Source organism: Symphalangus syndactylus, chromosome 24, assembly GCF_028878055.3.
Source record: "Symphalangus syndactylus isolate Jambi chromosome 24, NHGRI_mSymSyn1-v2.1_pri, whole genome shotgun sequence".
Lineage (NCBI taxonomy): Eukaryota > Metazoa > Chordata > Mammalia > Primates > Hylobatidae > Symphalangus > Symphalangus syndactylus.
The window spans coordinates 21,587,872-21,602,435 of NC_072446.2; the positions used below are offsets into that span (position 1 = coordinate 21,587,872).

General features: G+C 41.3%; 2 protein-coding genes across 7 annotated transcripts in view; one reads left to right on the forward strand and one right to left on the reverse strand.

Annotated features, from left to right (window-relative positions):
* Positions 1-390: 390 nt before the first annotated feature.
* MOCS3 (molybdenum cofactor synthesis 3) lies at positions 391-2,699 on the reverse strand. The gene has a single exon (XM_055266275.2). It carries the CDS (start codon positions 2,658-2,660, stop codon positions 1,245-1,247), a length of 1,416 nt encoding a protein of 471 aa, XP_055122250.1. The 5' UTR covers positions 2,661-2,699; the 3' UTR covers positions 391-1,244.
* Positions 2,467-14,564, forward strand: part of DPM1 (dolichyl-phosphate mannosyltransferase subunit 1, catalytic) — a 68,858-nt gene continuing 56,760 nt past the window's right edge. For 3 of the 6 annotated variants that reach the window (XM_055266277.2, XM_055266278.2, XM_055266281.2), the window contains exons 1-3: positions 2,903-3,105; positions 6,151-6,250; positions 13,091-13,124. In XM_055266277.2, coding sequence (XP_055122252.1) covers positions 2,945-3,105; positions 6,151-6,250; positions 13,091-13,124 — 295 coding nt within the window. In that variant the 5' untranslated portion in view covers positions 2,903-2,944. Of the gene's footprint in view, positions 3,106-6,150; positions 6,251-13,090; positions 13,125-14,564 lie in introns of all 6 variants that reach the window. The other 3 variants (XM_055266280.2, XM_055266279.2, XR_010119326.1) reach the window with 3 other exon arrangements.

Sequence of the window (14,564 nt, forward strand, 5' to 3'; positions counted from 1 at the left end):
GCCTGCACGCAGCAACTGGTGAGCGAACAGGCCCCCTCCTGACAAGCCATTAGTTCAACTGGCCACTGATAGGCACTCACAAATCAAATTTTTACTTATAATGTTGTTGTCTATATTGGAAGTTGGGGAGACTACCTACTATTTTATGAAAATGTTAAGTAAACAAACATAAAAACATTTTACATTAGTATAAAATGCTGGAATAAAAAAACATTAAATCAAAAGAGAAAAGGCAAATTAAAGAGGGAGAGGCAAAGGGTTGGGACTTTGACTTGAAAATTCCAAAGCAAGTCAAACCATAGTATGCAATTTAAACAATGTTGTATGTGTGCAACATAAGGTGGACCCTGAAGCTAACTTTCTTCAGTAGCAATTTATAAGAGGCACTGACAGACTACAAAGGTGGTTTCCTTTATTTTGGTAAACTTTAAAGATCTTGGGCGGGTGTGGTGGCTCATGCCTGTAATCCCAGCACTTTGGGAGGTCGAGGCAAGCAGATCACGAGGTCAGGAGTTTGAGACCAGTCTGACAAACATGCTGAAACCCCCTCTGTACTAAAAATACAAAAATTACCCGGGCGTGGTGGCGTGCGCCTGTAATCCCAGCTACTCAGGAGGCCGAGGCAGGAGAGTCGCTTGAACGTGGGAGGCAGAGGTTGCAGTGAGCTGAGATCACACCACTGCACTCCAGCCTGGGCAACAGAGCGAGACTCCATCTCAAAAAAAACAAAAATCTCATTTTGATACTAATTCAAAATGCCAAATAGAATGACCCCCTTTCTGAATAATTAAAACAATTTACATTTTAAACATGTATTTCTGTAGGATGTATTCTATCGTATGAAATATTAATAAGATCCAAGAATTTCTTAACTGAACAGTAAACAGATCCTAAGTATATAATCTGTGAAAATGATTTAGAAAGCATTTTGACTGGGGTAGGTGGAAAATAAGGACAGGTAAATGATCTGCAGTTTAAAATACAAAATCTTGTCACGTTACATCTCACATGTCCAAGACACCCTCCGTGTGCTGAAAAAAAAAAAGATGGTTCTCAGAAACAGTATAATCCATTAAGTCATCCAATACATAACAATTTTTAACACTCCTTATAAAAAAGGAGTCCATGTATTCAGATACTGTAGAATCTCCAGCTCCTATGTATATTACTGAAAAATGCAAACAAGTGTATCTTTGAGGTATTATGGCAATCCACATCTTTCTCATCAGACTATACCAGTCACCTTAGTACTGTGGAAATGTTCCATCGATTTTGGCCGCCCAGGCCATGAGGCCCCCCACAACATCCCGAACTGTTAAAGGGTCTAACTCTTGAGCTGCTGATAAGGACTGGAGGATCTTCACGGCTTTCTGTGAGTCATTTCCCAGTTTGCAAATCACATAAATGGGGACAGCAGCCCCTTCTTGTGTGCCCTGCTTCCCTTCCCAGATTGCTTCTTTTAAGAGTTTCAGGCTCTCCGCATCCCTGCGTTCCAAATGTTTCAGAGGGATGTGTAAGGCATGAGGCAAACGACAAATGTCCACCTCCACCTGAGGCCTGACGTCCAGCAACAGGTGAGATGCCCCAGAATCCATAAGTTGCTTATAGTCGGTGACAGAAACACGCTCCTCTGGGCTCAGTAATTGCAGAGAGCGGCATTTATCAGTGGCTGAGGAGCCACAGAAGGCTTCATAGTCCAGCAGATCAGTTACAGTGGGCCGTTCCCCGCAAGCTGCACAGTCGAGCCTGCGGCTCCGCAGCCGAATACAGCGGAAATGCCCTCTCAGGGCATCAAAGAGCAACAAGCTGCCACTGTAAGAGGGGCCCAAACCCGCAGCGATTTTCAGCACTTCCAAGGCCTGCAGGCAGCCCAGGACCCCAGTTACGACACCGAGCACCCCGCCGTCCGCGCAGTTGGTCACTGTCTCCGCTGGGGGTGGTTGGGGGAATATGCAGCGATAGCAAGGCCCACCGTCATAATGGTAGACTGTGATTTGGCCCTCGAAGCGCAAGGCACTGGCAGACACAAGGGGCCGACCCGCCAGCACACATGCGTCATTAACCAGGTAGCGAGTGGGCACGTTGTCCGAGCAGTCAGCCACCACATCATATCGGCGGACCAGGTCTAGGGCAGTGGCTGGCGTAAGGGCCTGAGTGTATGGCACGCATTCCACTGCCGAATTGAGGCGACGCAGCGAGGCGGCGGCCGAAAAGGCCTTGGCCTGGCCAGCCAGTGCCTCGCCATGCAGCACTTGGCGGGCCAGGTTGCTCATCTCTACCACGTCATAGTCCACAAGGCCAAGGCGGCCCACGCCGGCCGCTGCCAAGTACTGCGCTACTGGACAGCCGAGCCCACCGCAGCCCACGATTAGCACGGACGCGGTCCCCAGGCGCAGCTGCCCGTGCACGCCCAGCTCGGGCAGCACTAGCTGCCGGCTATAGCGCAGAATCTCATCTCGGGACAGAGCGGCCTTCGGCGGAAGCGGCGACACCGGAACCAGCCGTTCTAGCTGCGGTTCCTGCTCAGCCAAAAGGGCCGACGCCAGCTTCTGCTTCAGCGAATTCAATTCCTCCTCACGTTGGGCAACTTCAGCTTGTAAGGCGAGTACCTCCTCCTGAGAAGCCATGGCGACCTCTTCCGGACGTTGTCGTGAAGGCATTTCCGCTTCCGGCTTCTGTTTCCTAGCGACTGGGATAAACTAAAAAACTTTATGGAGCTTGGGAAAAGGTGATGAATAGATAGTTACTTCCTGAAGAAACCTTCAGATTAAACTTTAAAGATGTATAAATCCAGAATATTTCTAATTGAACCACACAATGCCCTAGAAGAACTAGCGATCAATCACACAGATCATCCCCCGCTTCTGAATTTGGTACGGTCCGACCCGTCCTTTTCCGCGCCGCATTACGTAATTCCGCTTCCGGCATCTGGTTCAGTTCCGCCATGGCCTCCTTGGAAGTCAGTCGTAGTCCTCGCAGGTCTCGGCGGGAGCTGGAAGTGCGCAGTCCACGACAGAACAAATATTCGGTGCTTTTACCCACCTACAACGAGCGCGAGAACCTGCCGCTCATCGTGTGGCTGCTGGTGAAAAGCTTCTCCGAGAGGTAGCGCACCAGGTCTCCCTCCCCGAGGAATGAGATGAGCTGGCTTCCCCGGCCCGGGTGTCGGCAGCTGGCTGCGCGAAGCGGCCCTGTCCAGCCTTCTTTGCCTCACGCAGGAAGGCCCGGGGAGAGGGCCACCCTGCGAGGGAAGCAGAGGCGGATGCTTGTTGGGTTTTCTTCGTGTCCTGGGTTCTCATTCCTGCCCTTGGGTTTTGTGAGACTCTCATTTATCTTTCTTATGAAGTACTCCCGTCCCCCGCCTTTCCGTAGAAAGGTTGACCACTCTTTTACTTGAAAGCGAGGCTGAAAGCGTGATCCCACTCCTCCCTCTAGGCCGTCAGGATCTGCGGCAAGAGCCGGGAGTCCAAGCGAGAGCTCTCACTCTCCACTCCGGTGCCGAGTGCTTATATAAGCATGAGGTTTGGTGTGTGTGGGTTAGGGAGCTATTCCTGGGCACGATAACCTTTCTGGAAAGGAGAAAGCAGAAGGGCATCTTCGCTGATCACTGGTGGATGTTTGGTGTGATTGTTAGAACCGGGGTGGGGGGTGGGTGGAGTTCAAATTTGGAAGTGTTAATGCAGTGTTTTTAAAAACTGCAAAAAATCCTGGAGTCAGTACGAAGTAACTTGTTTTACGATTGCACAAATGGGATCATGCTGTGAAATCTTTGAAGACTTTTTTTCATATTAACGTATACAAACATAGCAAATTATTTTGGAAGTTAGGTAACATTCCATATGGCTGTGTTATTTATTTAATCAGGTCATGGCAATGAACTGGATTATTTCCAGCGCCTTTTGGTTGTTTGTGTTTTTTGGCTTTTGCTTTGCAAATGAGAACAAGGACTTTGTTCACACCATATTTTCCAGCTAAATTTAGAAAAGTGCTTGACACATAGCGGTGCTCCTTTATTGCATCAATGTTGGCAGCAGACACGTTCATACTTTTACTTGTGTACTAGGGATAAATTCTTCGAGGTAGGATTGCTGGGTCGACAGAAATGTGCTTAAAATGGACAGTTATTGCCAAATTCTCTAAAGAAAAAAAGGTACAAGCTTGGACTCTCCATTCTTCAGAGTGCCTGTTTTCCCATCAGCCAGCCCGCCTGAGCATTAAACTTGACATTGTTGGAAGTACTCTTTTGTGAAAACCATTGCTGTTTTGATTGTATTTCCTTGAATAACTGCCTTCATATGCCTTGCCCCTCAAAGTTTTAAAATTTTTATTTTTCCTGTTTAGTTAATCTTTTGATTTCTATAAGCTCTAAATTAAAGAAATTATCATACAACCGATCTCGTTCAGGGCCTGTATTCTAATTTTGCAATTTTTTTTTTTTTTGCTGTTTTAATTTTTTTATGTAATACAATTTATCTTTTAATGGTTTGTGAATGAATCTTTTAAGATCAAAATGAAGTTTGATAAAGGAAACAAACTTTTCAGATGCAATCAAATTACCTGAAGTCAGCCCAGCTTGGTACCTTTAAGCTGCCTCACCCTCAGGTGGTGTAGCTGCTTTGAAGTGATAGGGGACAGTAATTTGCTTTTAACGACCCCATTTTGTTTATGGAATTTCTCTTTCAGCACGTCTATTAAAATCACCTTACATATTTTGGCATGTAAAGGCACCAGTGCCCAATTTAAGGCACAGTGGGAAGCCAAAGTCATTGTATCTACTCTTGAAGAATAGATAACACAGGGGTTTGCTTTCTTGTCTTCAAAGTTTGCTGGGGCTGACTTGTTAAAGCCTTTAACAGTGGAATATGTTCTCTGGTTGATTTTCTTGTATTTGTTTCTTTTTTCTTTTTTTTTTTTTGGAGATGGAGTCTTGCTCTGTTGCCCAGGGTGAGTGCAGTGGCACGATCTTGGTTCACTGCAAGCTCCGCTCGGGTTCTTTTTAGTAGAGACGAGGTTTCACTGTGTTAGCCAGGATGGTCTCGATCTCCTGACCTCGTGATCCGCCCGCCTCGGCCTCCCAAAGTGCTGGGATTACAGGCGTGAGCCACTGCGCCCGGCCTCTTCTATTTGTTTCTTAAAGCAGGACCAAGAGAAAACGGAATATTATGTCGTAGGTATTATTTATCCACCAAGTATTGTGTTGGTTTGTTTTTAGACTAGAAACTACCACCTGAGATTAATGGGAAGTAACAGATGTTAATTCTGAAGCACAGTGTAATCTTTTGTAATGCTACTCTGCTTTTGTTTTTTTAATTTGATAATGTGAGGTAATAGGCACAACTATTTGAAATGGTGGTTTAAGATTGTGTCACCATTCTAAAATGGGTTTTTTTAAAGGTGAAATTAAATCAGAGTTATACTTGATTATTCTATTTGGATCAAATTAAGAATAATCACTCAGAGTTACTCAGTTTGGTTTGAGTTACCGTGTAAAGTACTTTTGAAATATTTTATGTAACTAAGATTTGCTATTAAGGTTCAGAATATTATTTCCAAATAGGTAATAAAATTTCATATGGCTGGGCACGGAGGTTCATGCCTGTAATCCCAGCATTTTGGGAGGCCGAGGCGGGCAGATCACAAGGTCAGGAGATTGAGACCAGCCTGGCTAACACGGTGAAACCCCGTCTCTATTAAAAATACAAAAAATTAGCCAGGTGTGGTGGTGGGCGCCTGTAGTCCCAGCTACTCGGGAGGCTGAGGCAGGAGAATCACTTGAGGCCAGGAGGCAGAGGTAAGCCGAGACTGCGCCACTGCACTCCAGCCTGGCGACAGAGCAAGACTCCATCTCAAAACAAAAAAATTCATATGATACATAGGTCATTACATGATTTTCTTTTGAACTGAAAAGTATGTTCTCTGTGTAAGAATGCTTTAATATCTCAGGACATTAGCATGTTTCAGCAACATACTGGGTTTGGAGGTAAGGTACTAAATGTTTGACATTTATTTCATTTGATAATTGAAGTTTTCCTCAACGATTAATATAGCAATAAATCTCCATTTATACTTTTAAGGAATTAGTAATTTTTAAATTACTTTTAAATTTGAGAACACTGTCACCAATCATTAATACAAATTTAATTTTTTTAGTGGAATCAACTATGAAATTATAATCATAGATGATGGAAGCCCAGATGGAACAAGGGATGTTGCTGAACAGTTGGAGAAGATCTATGGGTCAGACAGAATTGTAAGTTGTAAGAACATTTTTCTGTGATATGAATTGTGATTATGTAGGGGAAAGATGAGACAAGAACAATGCTTAAATTCAATCTATTTGTTTAGAAACTGAATAGATAAAGAGCAACTTACGCATTTGGGATTTAAATGCATTTTCGTTGTCCGTAAAATTTTACGTATCTTTGGTATATTGGGTCAATGGTCATTTTACAGCAGAGTGAGCTTTTGGATGAACTCTGTTTATGACTAATTCTGCAGATAAATTTTCTTGAAGGGCAAAAATTAAAGCATGATACTGAATTGACAAGGAATATTATATAATTGGGTTGTAATTAGTAGTGTGTGTGTCTTAATCATTCTTGCTCCCTTTCGGTAAGTATTCTCATACTTTCTTTCGAGAATACTGCCTGAAATTAAGAGTGTGTAGGTAGAAAAAGTTATTGTTTTCTTGTGAAACATTAATGACTTCTCAGAGTACTTGGCATTTTTGGTCTATAGAATAGTCTTGTGGAAGTAGATTAGTAAATCTAAACTTTAGATTTACCCACTGCACCTTGAAACTTGTTATTCTAATATAGAAGTTGCTTAGGCAAATATAGAGTTTATTTTATAATGGCTTCATGAATTTTATTTTTGGTCACTGGTTTGGATTTACAAATGTTTATGTATACTTGTGAGCTCTTTTATAATTTATGTTCACAAATTATTGCAGACCAGAGTTTTTCAGTCTTGGCACTATTGACGTGTGGACAGATTAATTCTTTACTGTGGGGGTTGTGTTTATTGTAGGATGTTCAGCACCACATCTGGACTCTTCTCACTAGATGCCACTAGAAACCCCCCTCCCCACTTGGCAATGTTAGGATATTGTCAGATATTTCCTTAGGGGAAAAATTACCCTTTGCCTCCAGTAGAGAACCATTGGTATAGAGAAAGAAGTCCCTTTGAGAACCTTTATTATTTACAGTTCAAGAAACAGTAAATTAATCATCATTAAAAAAAAAAAGTCACTCAGTCTAAATATTCTTGATAAATCTCAGTAATAGAAATACTTTCTACTTGGAGGTGAGTGTCGGTTGTGTGAGTTCTTGGTGGCAAGAGTTTAAAGGAACTGTGTTACTCACTACATGGTAAATCTATACTAGGAATTCTTTCAGTCTGTCTCACAGATGAGTAACTCAGGTCTGTCACACCTCAAGTCTTCTCTGAAAACCTTCTAATGGATAGGAATACAGAAGGAGGTAAAAAGTTGACAAATTTTCAGGCTTCTAGCAGAGACTTTCAGTAATGCTAGGTTTGAATTTTTGGCCAGTAGTTCCCCAAGTTTTCTTTTAGAAGCCCAGGGTGAAGGCCACTGATTCACAACACTCTGAGTTATGTGCTGCCATTTAATCTCAGACCATCAACCAGACAACATTTTGAATACTTTTGTCATAAAACCTCAGCCTTAGGATGTGACTGATTGATTTTAGGGAATGGTTACTAGACTGACCTTTCAAATTTTGAAACAGCATTGTCTTCAAAGACATTTTTCCTGTCAACCCAATAAAATTCAAAATGAGAAAGTTGCATTGACTTATGATTTCCCTCTACCAGATAAAATTCCTTATTCATTCATTATTTTATGACATTTAAATAAGTTAAACTAGAAAATGACTTTAAAAAAAAACAGTATTAATCCATGCTAGGGATGACACTTGCTTTTAGTGACATACGTATGTTTAGTTGGGAAAATGAGGGATTATTGAAACCATGTTAGAATATGTCAGATAAAGTATTCACCACAGATGCTTTGTCAGCCTTTCAAACCGGCTGAAATGAATCTTTCAGAAAAGAAGCCAAAGAAGATATTTTTAAAAATTCTGTAGTTGACACAACTGAAGCAAGAGGTTAGGTCATTTTTAATGACCTAACTAGGTAGGACCATAGAGAAATTGGGGGCACTTACTCTGAACTATTCACAGTGCTTACAAGGCAGAGATCTGAAATCGTGAAGGACTTCAACTGCTCTGTGTTGAATGCTTCTATTATGTTTGGTTTATGTAGTTTGTTTCATCTCCCAACTTGAGATCAGGTAAAGTCATTTATATTTTGTCATATTTTCTTCCAGCTTTATTGAGGTATAATTGACAAAGTTATATATATTTAAAGTATACAATGCAATGGTTTGATACACATACACATTCTGAAATGAATACCACATTTGGGGAATGAACCTGTCCATCACCTCATGTAGTTACCCTTGGGGGCAAGTTGACAGTGATGAGGACAGTTAAGATCTGCTCTCTGTAAATTTCAAGTATATAATATGATACTATTAACTATAGTCACCGTGCTGTATATTAGATTCTTAGAACTTTGTCTTACATTTTGTCATTATTTTATAGTTTAGTATTTTAAAAACTTACTCTGATAATAAAATGTAACACATGTTTATTATTCTTAAAACATCAGATATAAGATAAAAAGATTTGACTACTTGAAAATATTAAACTTCTGTCCATTCCCAAATACCAAAATATTTCTAACAAGATCAGTACCCCAACCAAACAGATAATTCATAAGACCAAAACTAGAAATGGCCAGTAAACAAGAAAAAAAATACTGAGCCTCACTGATAAGTGAAGATTTACAAAACAGGAGAGTACATATTAGCCTTATTAGCTGAAGATTTATTTTTATTTTCTCCTTTTTAACCCAGTGTTTCTGAGAGTATTATAGAACAAGTCCACTCAAATACTGTTGATCCTAGTATAGATTGATACTGTTTTTCTGAAGTATCATCTGGCAGTAATCTCATGACCCTCAAAAATACTTAATGCCTTTGTAATAAGTATAAAGCAGTTTATAAAACTGTATATGTAGTATAGTCTCAATTCTGTTTTTAAGTAACTTTTTTCAAGATTGTCTGTGATAAGTTTTACAAAGGTTCTTGTCAAACAAATTATAGTTTCCCACTAAAGTATTTTATAAGCAGTTGTGGCAAACATACTTCAAAAAGTATATGCCTGGCATTCTTGCAAGCACTTTATGTGAATCCACTTGCTTGTTCCTCATGAAAGCCAAGTGAGAGAGGGGGCTTTGTCATGCCTCTTTATATTCTCAAGATCACATGGCAAATGAGTAGTGGCCAGGATTCAAACCCAGGCATTGTGGTTCCAGAGTTCATCTTCTGTCTGCAATGCTATCCTGCCTTACATAGAAAGGAGCCATCAGATTGATATGAAGAGGCAAAAAAGGATCAGGGGAGGGTGGAGAGGTGGAATTAAGAGTCTGAAAGTAAAGCATATCAAATAGAAACAGTTTGGATTTCCTACATAAGAAATAAACAAGCACATCCTTGTAAAATATAAATGTTACCAGTAAAACCGAAGTTGCCTTTGATGAACATTTTCTTTATTTTTATTTTTTTCGAGATTGGAGTCTCGCTCTGTCACCCAGGCTGGAGTGCAATGGCAAGATCTCACCTCACTGCACACTCTGCCTCCTGGGTTCAAGCAGTTCTCCTGCCCCAGCCTCCCGAGTAGCTGGGATTACAGACCTGCACCACCATGCCAGCTAATTTTAGTATTTTTAGTAGAGACTGGGCTTCGCCATGTTGGTCAGGCTCTTCTTAAACTCCTGACCTCAGGCGATCTGCCCACCTCAGCCCCGCAAAGTGCTGGGATTACAGGCGTGAGCCACCACGCCCGACCTGATGAACATTTTCTATTAGGCATCCCATTCCCTTGCCCAGGGGAGACCCGGGTCAACAGTTTGGTGCATTTTTTTGTGCATATATGTGTGTATGTGCATTTGTAGAACTAGTTAGTGTGGTGGTCTTGTTTTTTAAAACATAACTGCCATCTTCCTGTGTCATCATTACTTCTAATTCTGTCCTGGCGATCTTTTGTCACCAGCTCACTTCGTTTCTGTTAATGGCTCCATAGTACTCTAATATTTTATATAAACCTTTGAACATTCTGAAAATTATAAGTATCATAGTCTCCTTGTCCATGGTTTTGCTTTCCATGATTTGTTACCTGCAATCTGAAAAGAGGTAAGTACAGTACAAGAAGATTTTTTGAGTTAGACCAAGTTCACATAACTTTTATTACAATATATTGTTATAATTGTTTTATTATTGGGTATTGTTAATCTCTTACTGTGCTTAATTTATAAATTAAACTGTGATAAGTGTGTATGTATAAGAAAAAGTATATATAGGCCGGGCGCGGTGGCTCAAGCCTGTAATCCCAGCACTTTGGGAGGCCGAGGCGGGCGGATCACGAGGTCAGGAGATCGAGACCATCCTGGCTAACACAGTGAAACCCCATCTCTACTAAAAATACAAAAAATTAGCCGGACGTGTTGGCGGGCGCCTGTAGTCCCAGCTACTCGGGAGGCTGAGGCAGGAGAATGGCATGAACCCGGGAGGCAGAGCTTGCAGTGAGCCGAGATCGCGCCATTGCACTCCCGCCTGGGAGACAGAGCAAGACTCCGTCTCAAAAAAAAAAAAAAAAAAAAAAAAAAAAGAAAAAGTATATATAAGGTTTGGTACTACTGGAGATTTCAGGCATCTCCTGGGAGTCTTAGAAAGTATCGCTTGGGGTTAAGGGAGTGTGCAACTATAACAAAGTTATCTTTGTTTGTTTGTTTTTTGAGATGGAGTCTCACTCTGTCACCGAGGCTGGAGTGCTGTGGCACGATCTCAGCTTATGCAACCTCTACTTCGCGGGTTCAAGCGATTCTTTTACTCAGAGTAGCTGGGATTACAGGCATGTGCCACTACGCCTGGCTAATTTTTGTATTTTTAGTAGAGATGAGGTCTCACCACGTTGGCCAAGCTGGTCTCTTAACTCCTGACCTCAAATGATTCACCTGCCTCAGCCTCCCAAAGTGCGGGGATTACAGGTGTGAGCCACTGCATCTGGCCAAAGTTACCTTTTTTTAAAAGAAAGATTTTCCAGCTAAAACAGAGTTATAGAAAATCTCAGATGAGCTTCAAAAATTTTGCTTTTTCAGGGCATATACCAGATGGGGATCAGTATTCTGTCAGAAATTATTCACAAAATCAAATAAAATCTAGCTGTGATCTGATATATCCTGTTTGATTTTGTTCAGTGACTTGCAGTTATCATAGATGCTTATTTGAATGTCTTTCCTTCCTGTAAGCTCTTACCAGACAGCAGTGTATTTTATCCATCTTTATGCAAGATGTACTTTGCTATAGATATAAATTGTGACTTAAAATTTTTAAATGTGGGGATAGTGGAGTAAAAGCGTAGAGGATTTCTTTTTAGCAGTTAGAGTTAGATTGTTATCAGCTTAAATAGCCTGTTATCACTATAAGATGGGTTTTGTAAGTCTCATGGTAATCATAAAGGAAAAGCCTAAAGTAGATTCACAAAAGATGAAAAGTAAGGAATCAAAGCATAATTGTACAGAAAATAATCATAAAAGAAAGGAGAAAGAGAAAGAAGCAAAAGATCTACAAAACAACTAGAAGCAATTAACAAAATGGCAGTAGGAAGTTCTTACATTACATGTCAGTAATTACCTTGGATATAAAGGGATTAAATTCTCCAAAGACCTGGAGTGACTGAATGAATTTTTTTTAAAAAGAGCCAACTATATGCTTCCCACAAAAGACTTGACTTGTAAGGTTACACATAGACTTAAAGTGAAGGGATGGAAAAAGACATTCCATGCAAATAGAAACCTCCAGCAGATTGCATATAGTGAAAAAAAAAAAATTCATCCTGCTTTAATTGAAAATGCTATGTTGAGAGATTTGCAGTCAGAGGCAACCTGCTTATATACTGGCAAGTGTAGAAGGGGACAAGGTAGACAAGACATGCTCACTAATGAGCCTCCCTGAACCCCATACCTCAGAAACGTAGAGCACAGTGAGAACTTTGGCATTTGACTTTTTAAGTGTCCAGCCAATAGGAAAAACTAAACAAATAAAAGTCAGCCTCCAACTATTAAGCAAAAAGATTTAGAAGGACTAAGTGATTGACCAATAGTAAGAAAAGAGAAAGAATTTAATTAGGAATATGACATGTCCTTGGACCAGTAGAGGAGATGAGGTCATCTAAGCATAAGGTCAAGATAAGTTAATAGAGGAAGAGTGATATTAGTATTCACAAACCCAAAGGGAATCGAGAGAACAAACATGAGATTTCCCAAGAAGGTGTGAAATAATGAGGTAAGTCCTACATTTTTCTAGGAAGGAATCAATAGGTTTAAAAGGAAAATCAAGTATAGATGTAAAGACATATTTAAAATAGAGTGAGTGACACCAGAAAAAAAAAAGTTTAAAATTTTGATTGTAGGGTCGGGGTTAAAGAATGTTGCTTTGCCTGACGGGCGTGGTGGCTCATGCCTGTAATCCCAGCACTTTGGGAGGCCAGGGTGGGCGGATCACGAGGTCAGGAGATCGAGACCATCCTGGCTAACACGGTGGAACCCTGTCTCTACTAAAAATACAAAAATTAGCCGGGCATGGTGGTGCATGCCTGTAATCCCAAGCTACTCTGGAGGCTGAGGCAGGAGAATCACTTGAACCCAGGAGGCGGAGGTTGCAGTGAGCCGAGATCACGCCACTGTACTTCAGCCTGGGCAACAGAGCGAGACTGCGTCTCAAAAAAAAAAAAAAAAAAGAATATTAGCTATGTTGAACTATTTGGTTTGTTACCAAATGCTTTTTTTTTTTTCTTTTGGCAAAAAAATATTAAGCATACTTTGCTTTAAGTTCTAACAAGTGCAACTATATTTCTATTAAAGTGAGTATGCACTTTTGAATAAAATAAAATTTAACATAAGATTTCTGTTTCTTTGTGTAAAATGCTATTTCTTATTCCTACAGCTTCTAAGACCACGAGAGAAAAAGTTGGGACTAGGTAAGTCGTGTAACCTCTAACCCCTCATACCTGCTGCTTGCTTGGTGACATGATCCAGTGTGTATTTTCCCAGTTTGGAATAGGACCAAAATACAGTAACTTCCTATGATGGTTTTAAATGATCTTAATGACATTTAAATAGTATAACTTGGGTCGCCTGTATAAGTCAAGGCCCACTCAGGAAAATAGAAACCACTGTAAGTCTTTCAGTGTAGGGAATTTAATACTGAGTCTCTGGTTACACCTGTGAAGGAGTTGCTGCGAAACCAAATGGAGCAGTGAGGCTACTAAGATTAGTAACAGCTGGAGGTTACTGCCACCCCTAGGGATGCAGCAACAGCGGGAAGAGATGTTTTTAGAGCCCAAGAACTTGGGCTGCCCAGAGGGAGCTAGAATGATGGGGCGGGGGCTGCCTGGCAGGAGCTAGTACTGTGGGAAATTCCCAGTCAGAGGTAGGAGGGAGAGTAACAGAGAGAGGACCACTTAGACTTTTCCCTTTTCCCCTCCCTGCAGTCTTCCACCTGTACCTCCCAAAGCTGTTTGGCAGCCAGTTGACAAGAGAATCTGGAATATGTAGTTCACTACAATATAGCACAGAGTAGGGAAGGGCCAGAGAATGGGTCTGAGGGCAAACATCTTGGACCAGCATGCTGCAAACCTTGGAACATTCTTTAAGTTACAAGTTTAAAAAGTTACTCTTTATTTAAGGCCGGGCGCAGTGGCTCATGCCTGTAATCTTAGCACTTTGGGAGGCCGAGGCGGGTGGATCACGAGGTCAAGAGATTGAGACCATCCTGGCCAACATGGTAAAACCCCATCTCTACTAAAAATACAAAAATTAGCTGGGCGTCGTGACATGCAACTGTAATCCCAGCTACTCGGGAGGCTGAGGCAGGAGAATCGCATGAACCCAGGAGGCAGAGGTTGCAGTGAGCTGAGATCACACCAGTGCACTCCAGCCTAGCGACAAAAACAGTTATTCTTTATTTTTAAAAAAGGAAGCTTTTCCAGTATGTTTAAAAATACAGCATTATTGAAAAGCTCGTATGAGCTCAGTAATTCTGAGAGGAAACTCTGCCTTTATTTGTGCTAAAACTTAACATGAAGAAAGCACAATGCTTAACTGGAGTCTGCTATCTTGAAGACCATCAATTCCCAAGCATCAAATGTTCTCAGTATCTGAACCCAGAAGATTCTTTGGGATTCAAAAAAATCTGGAAACTGCCATGAAACCAAAAAGTGTAAATATTCACTCCTTTATCTTTTTGAGACAGTCTTGCTCTGATCCCCAGGCTGGAGTGCAGTGGCACAATCTTGGCTCATTGCAACCCCTGCCTCCTGGGTTTGAGCCATTCTTGTGCCTCAGCCTCCCGAGTAGCTGGGATTACAGGCGTGTACCACCACCATGCCCGGCTAATTTTTGTTTGAGACGGAGTTTCG

Excerpts from the sequence above, each read along its gene's own strand:
- MOCS3 (XM_055266275.2), bottom strand. The coding sequence starts at position 2,660 with ATGCCTTCACGACAACGTCCGGAAGAGGTCGCCATGGCTTCTCAGGAG.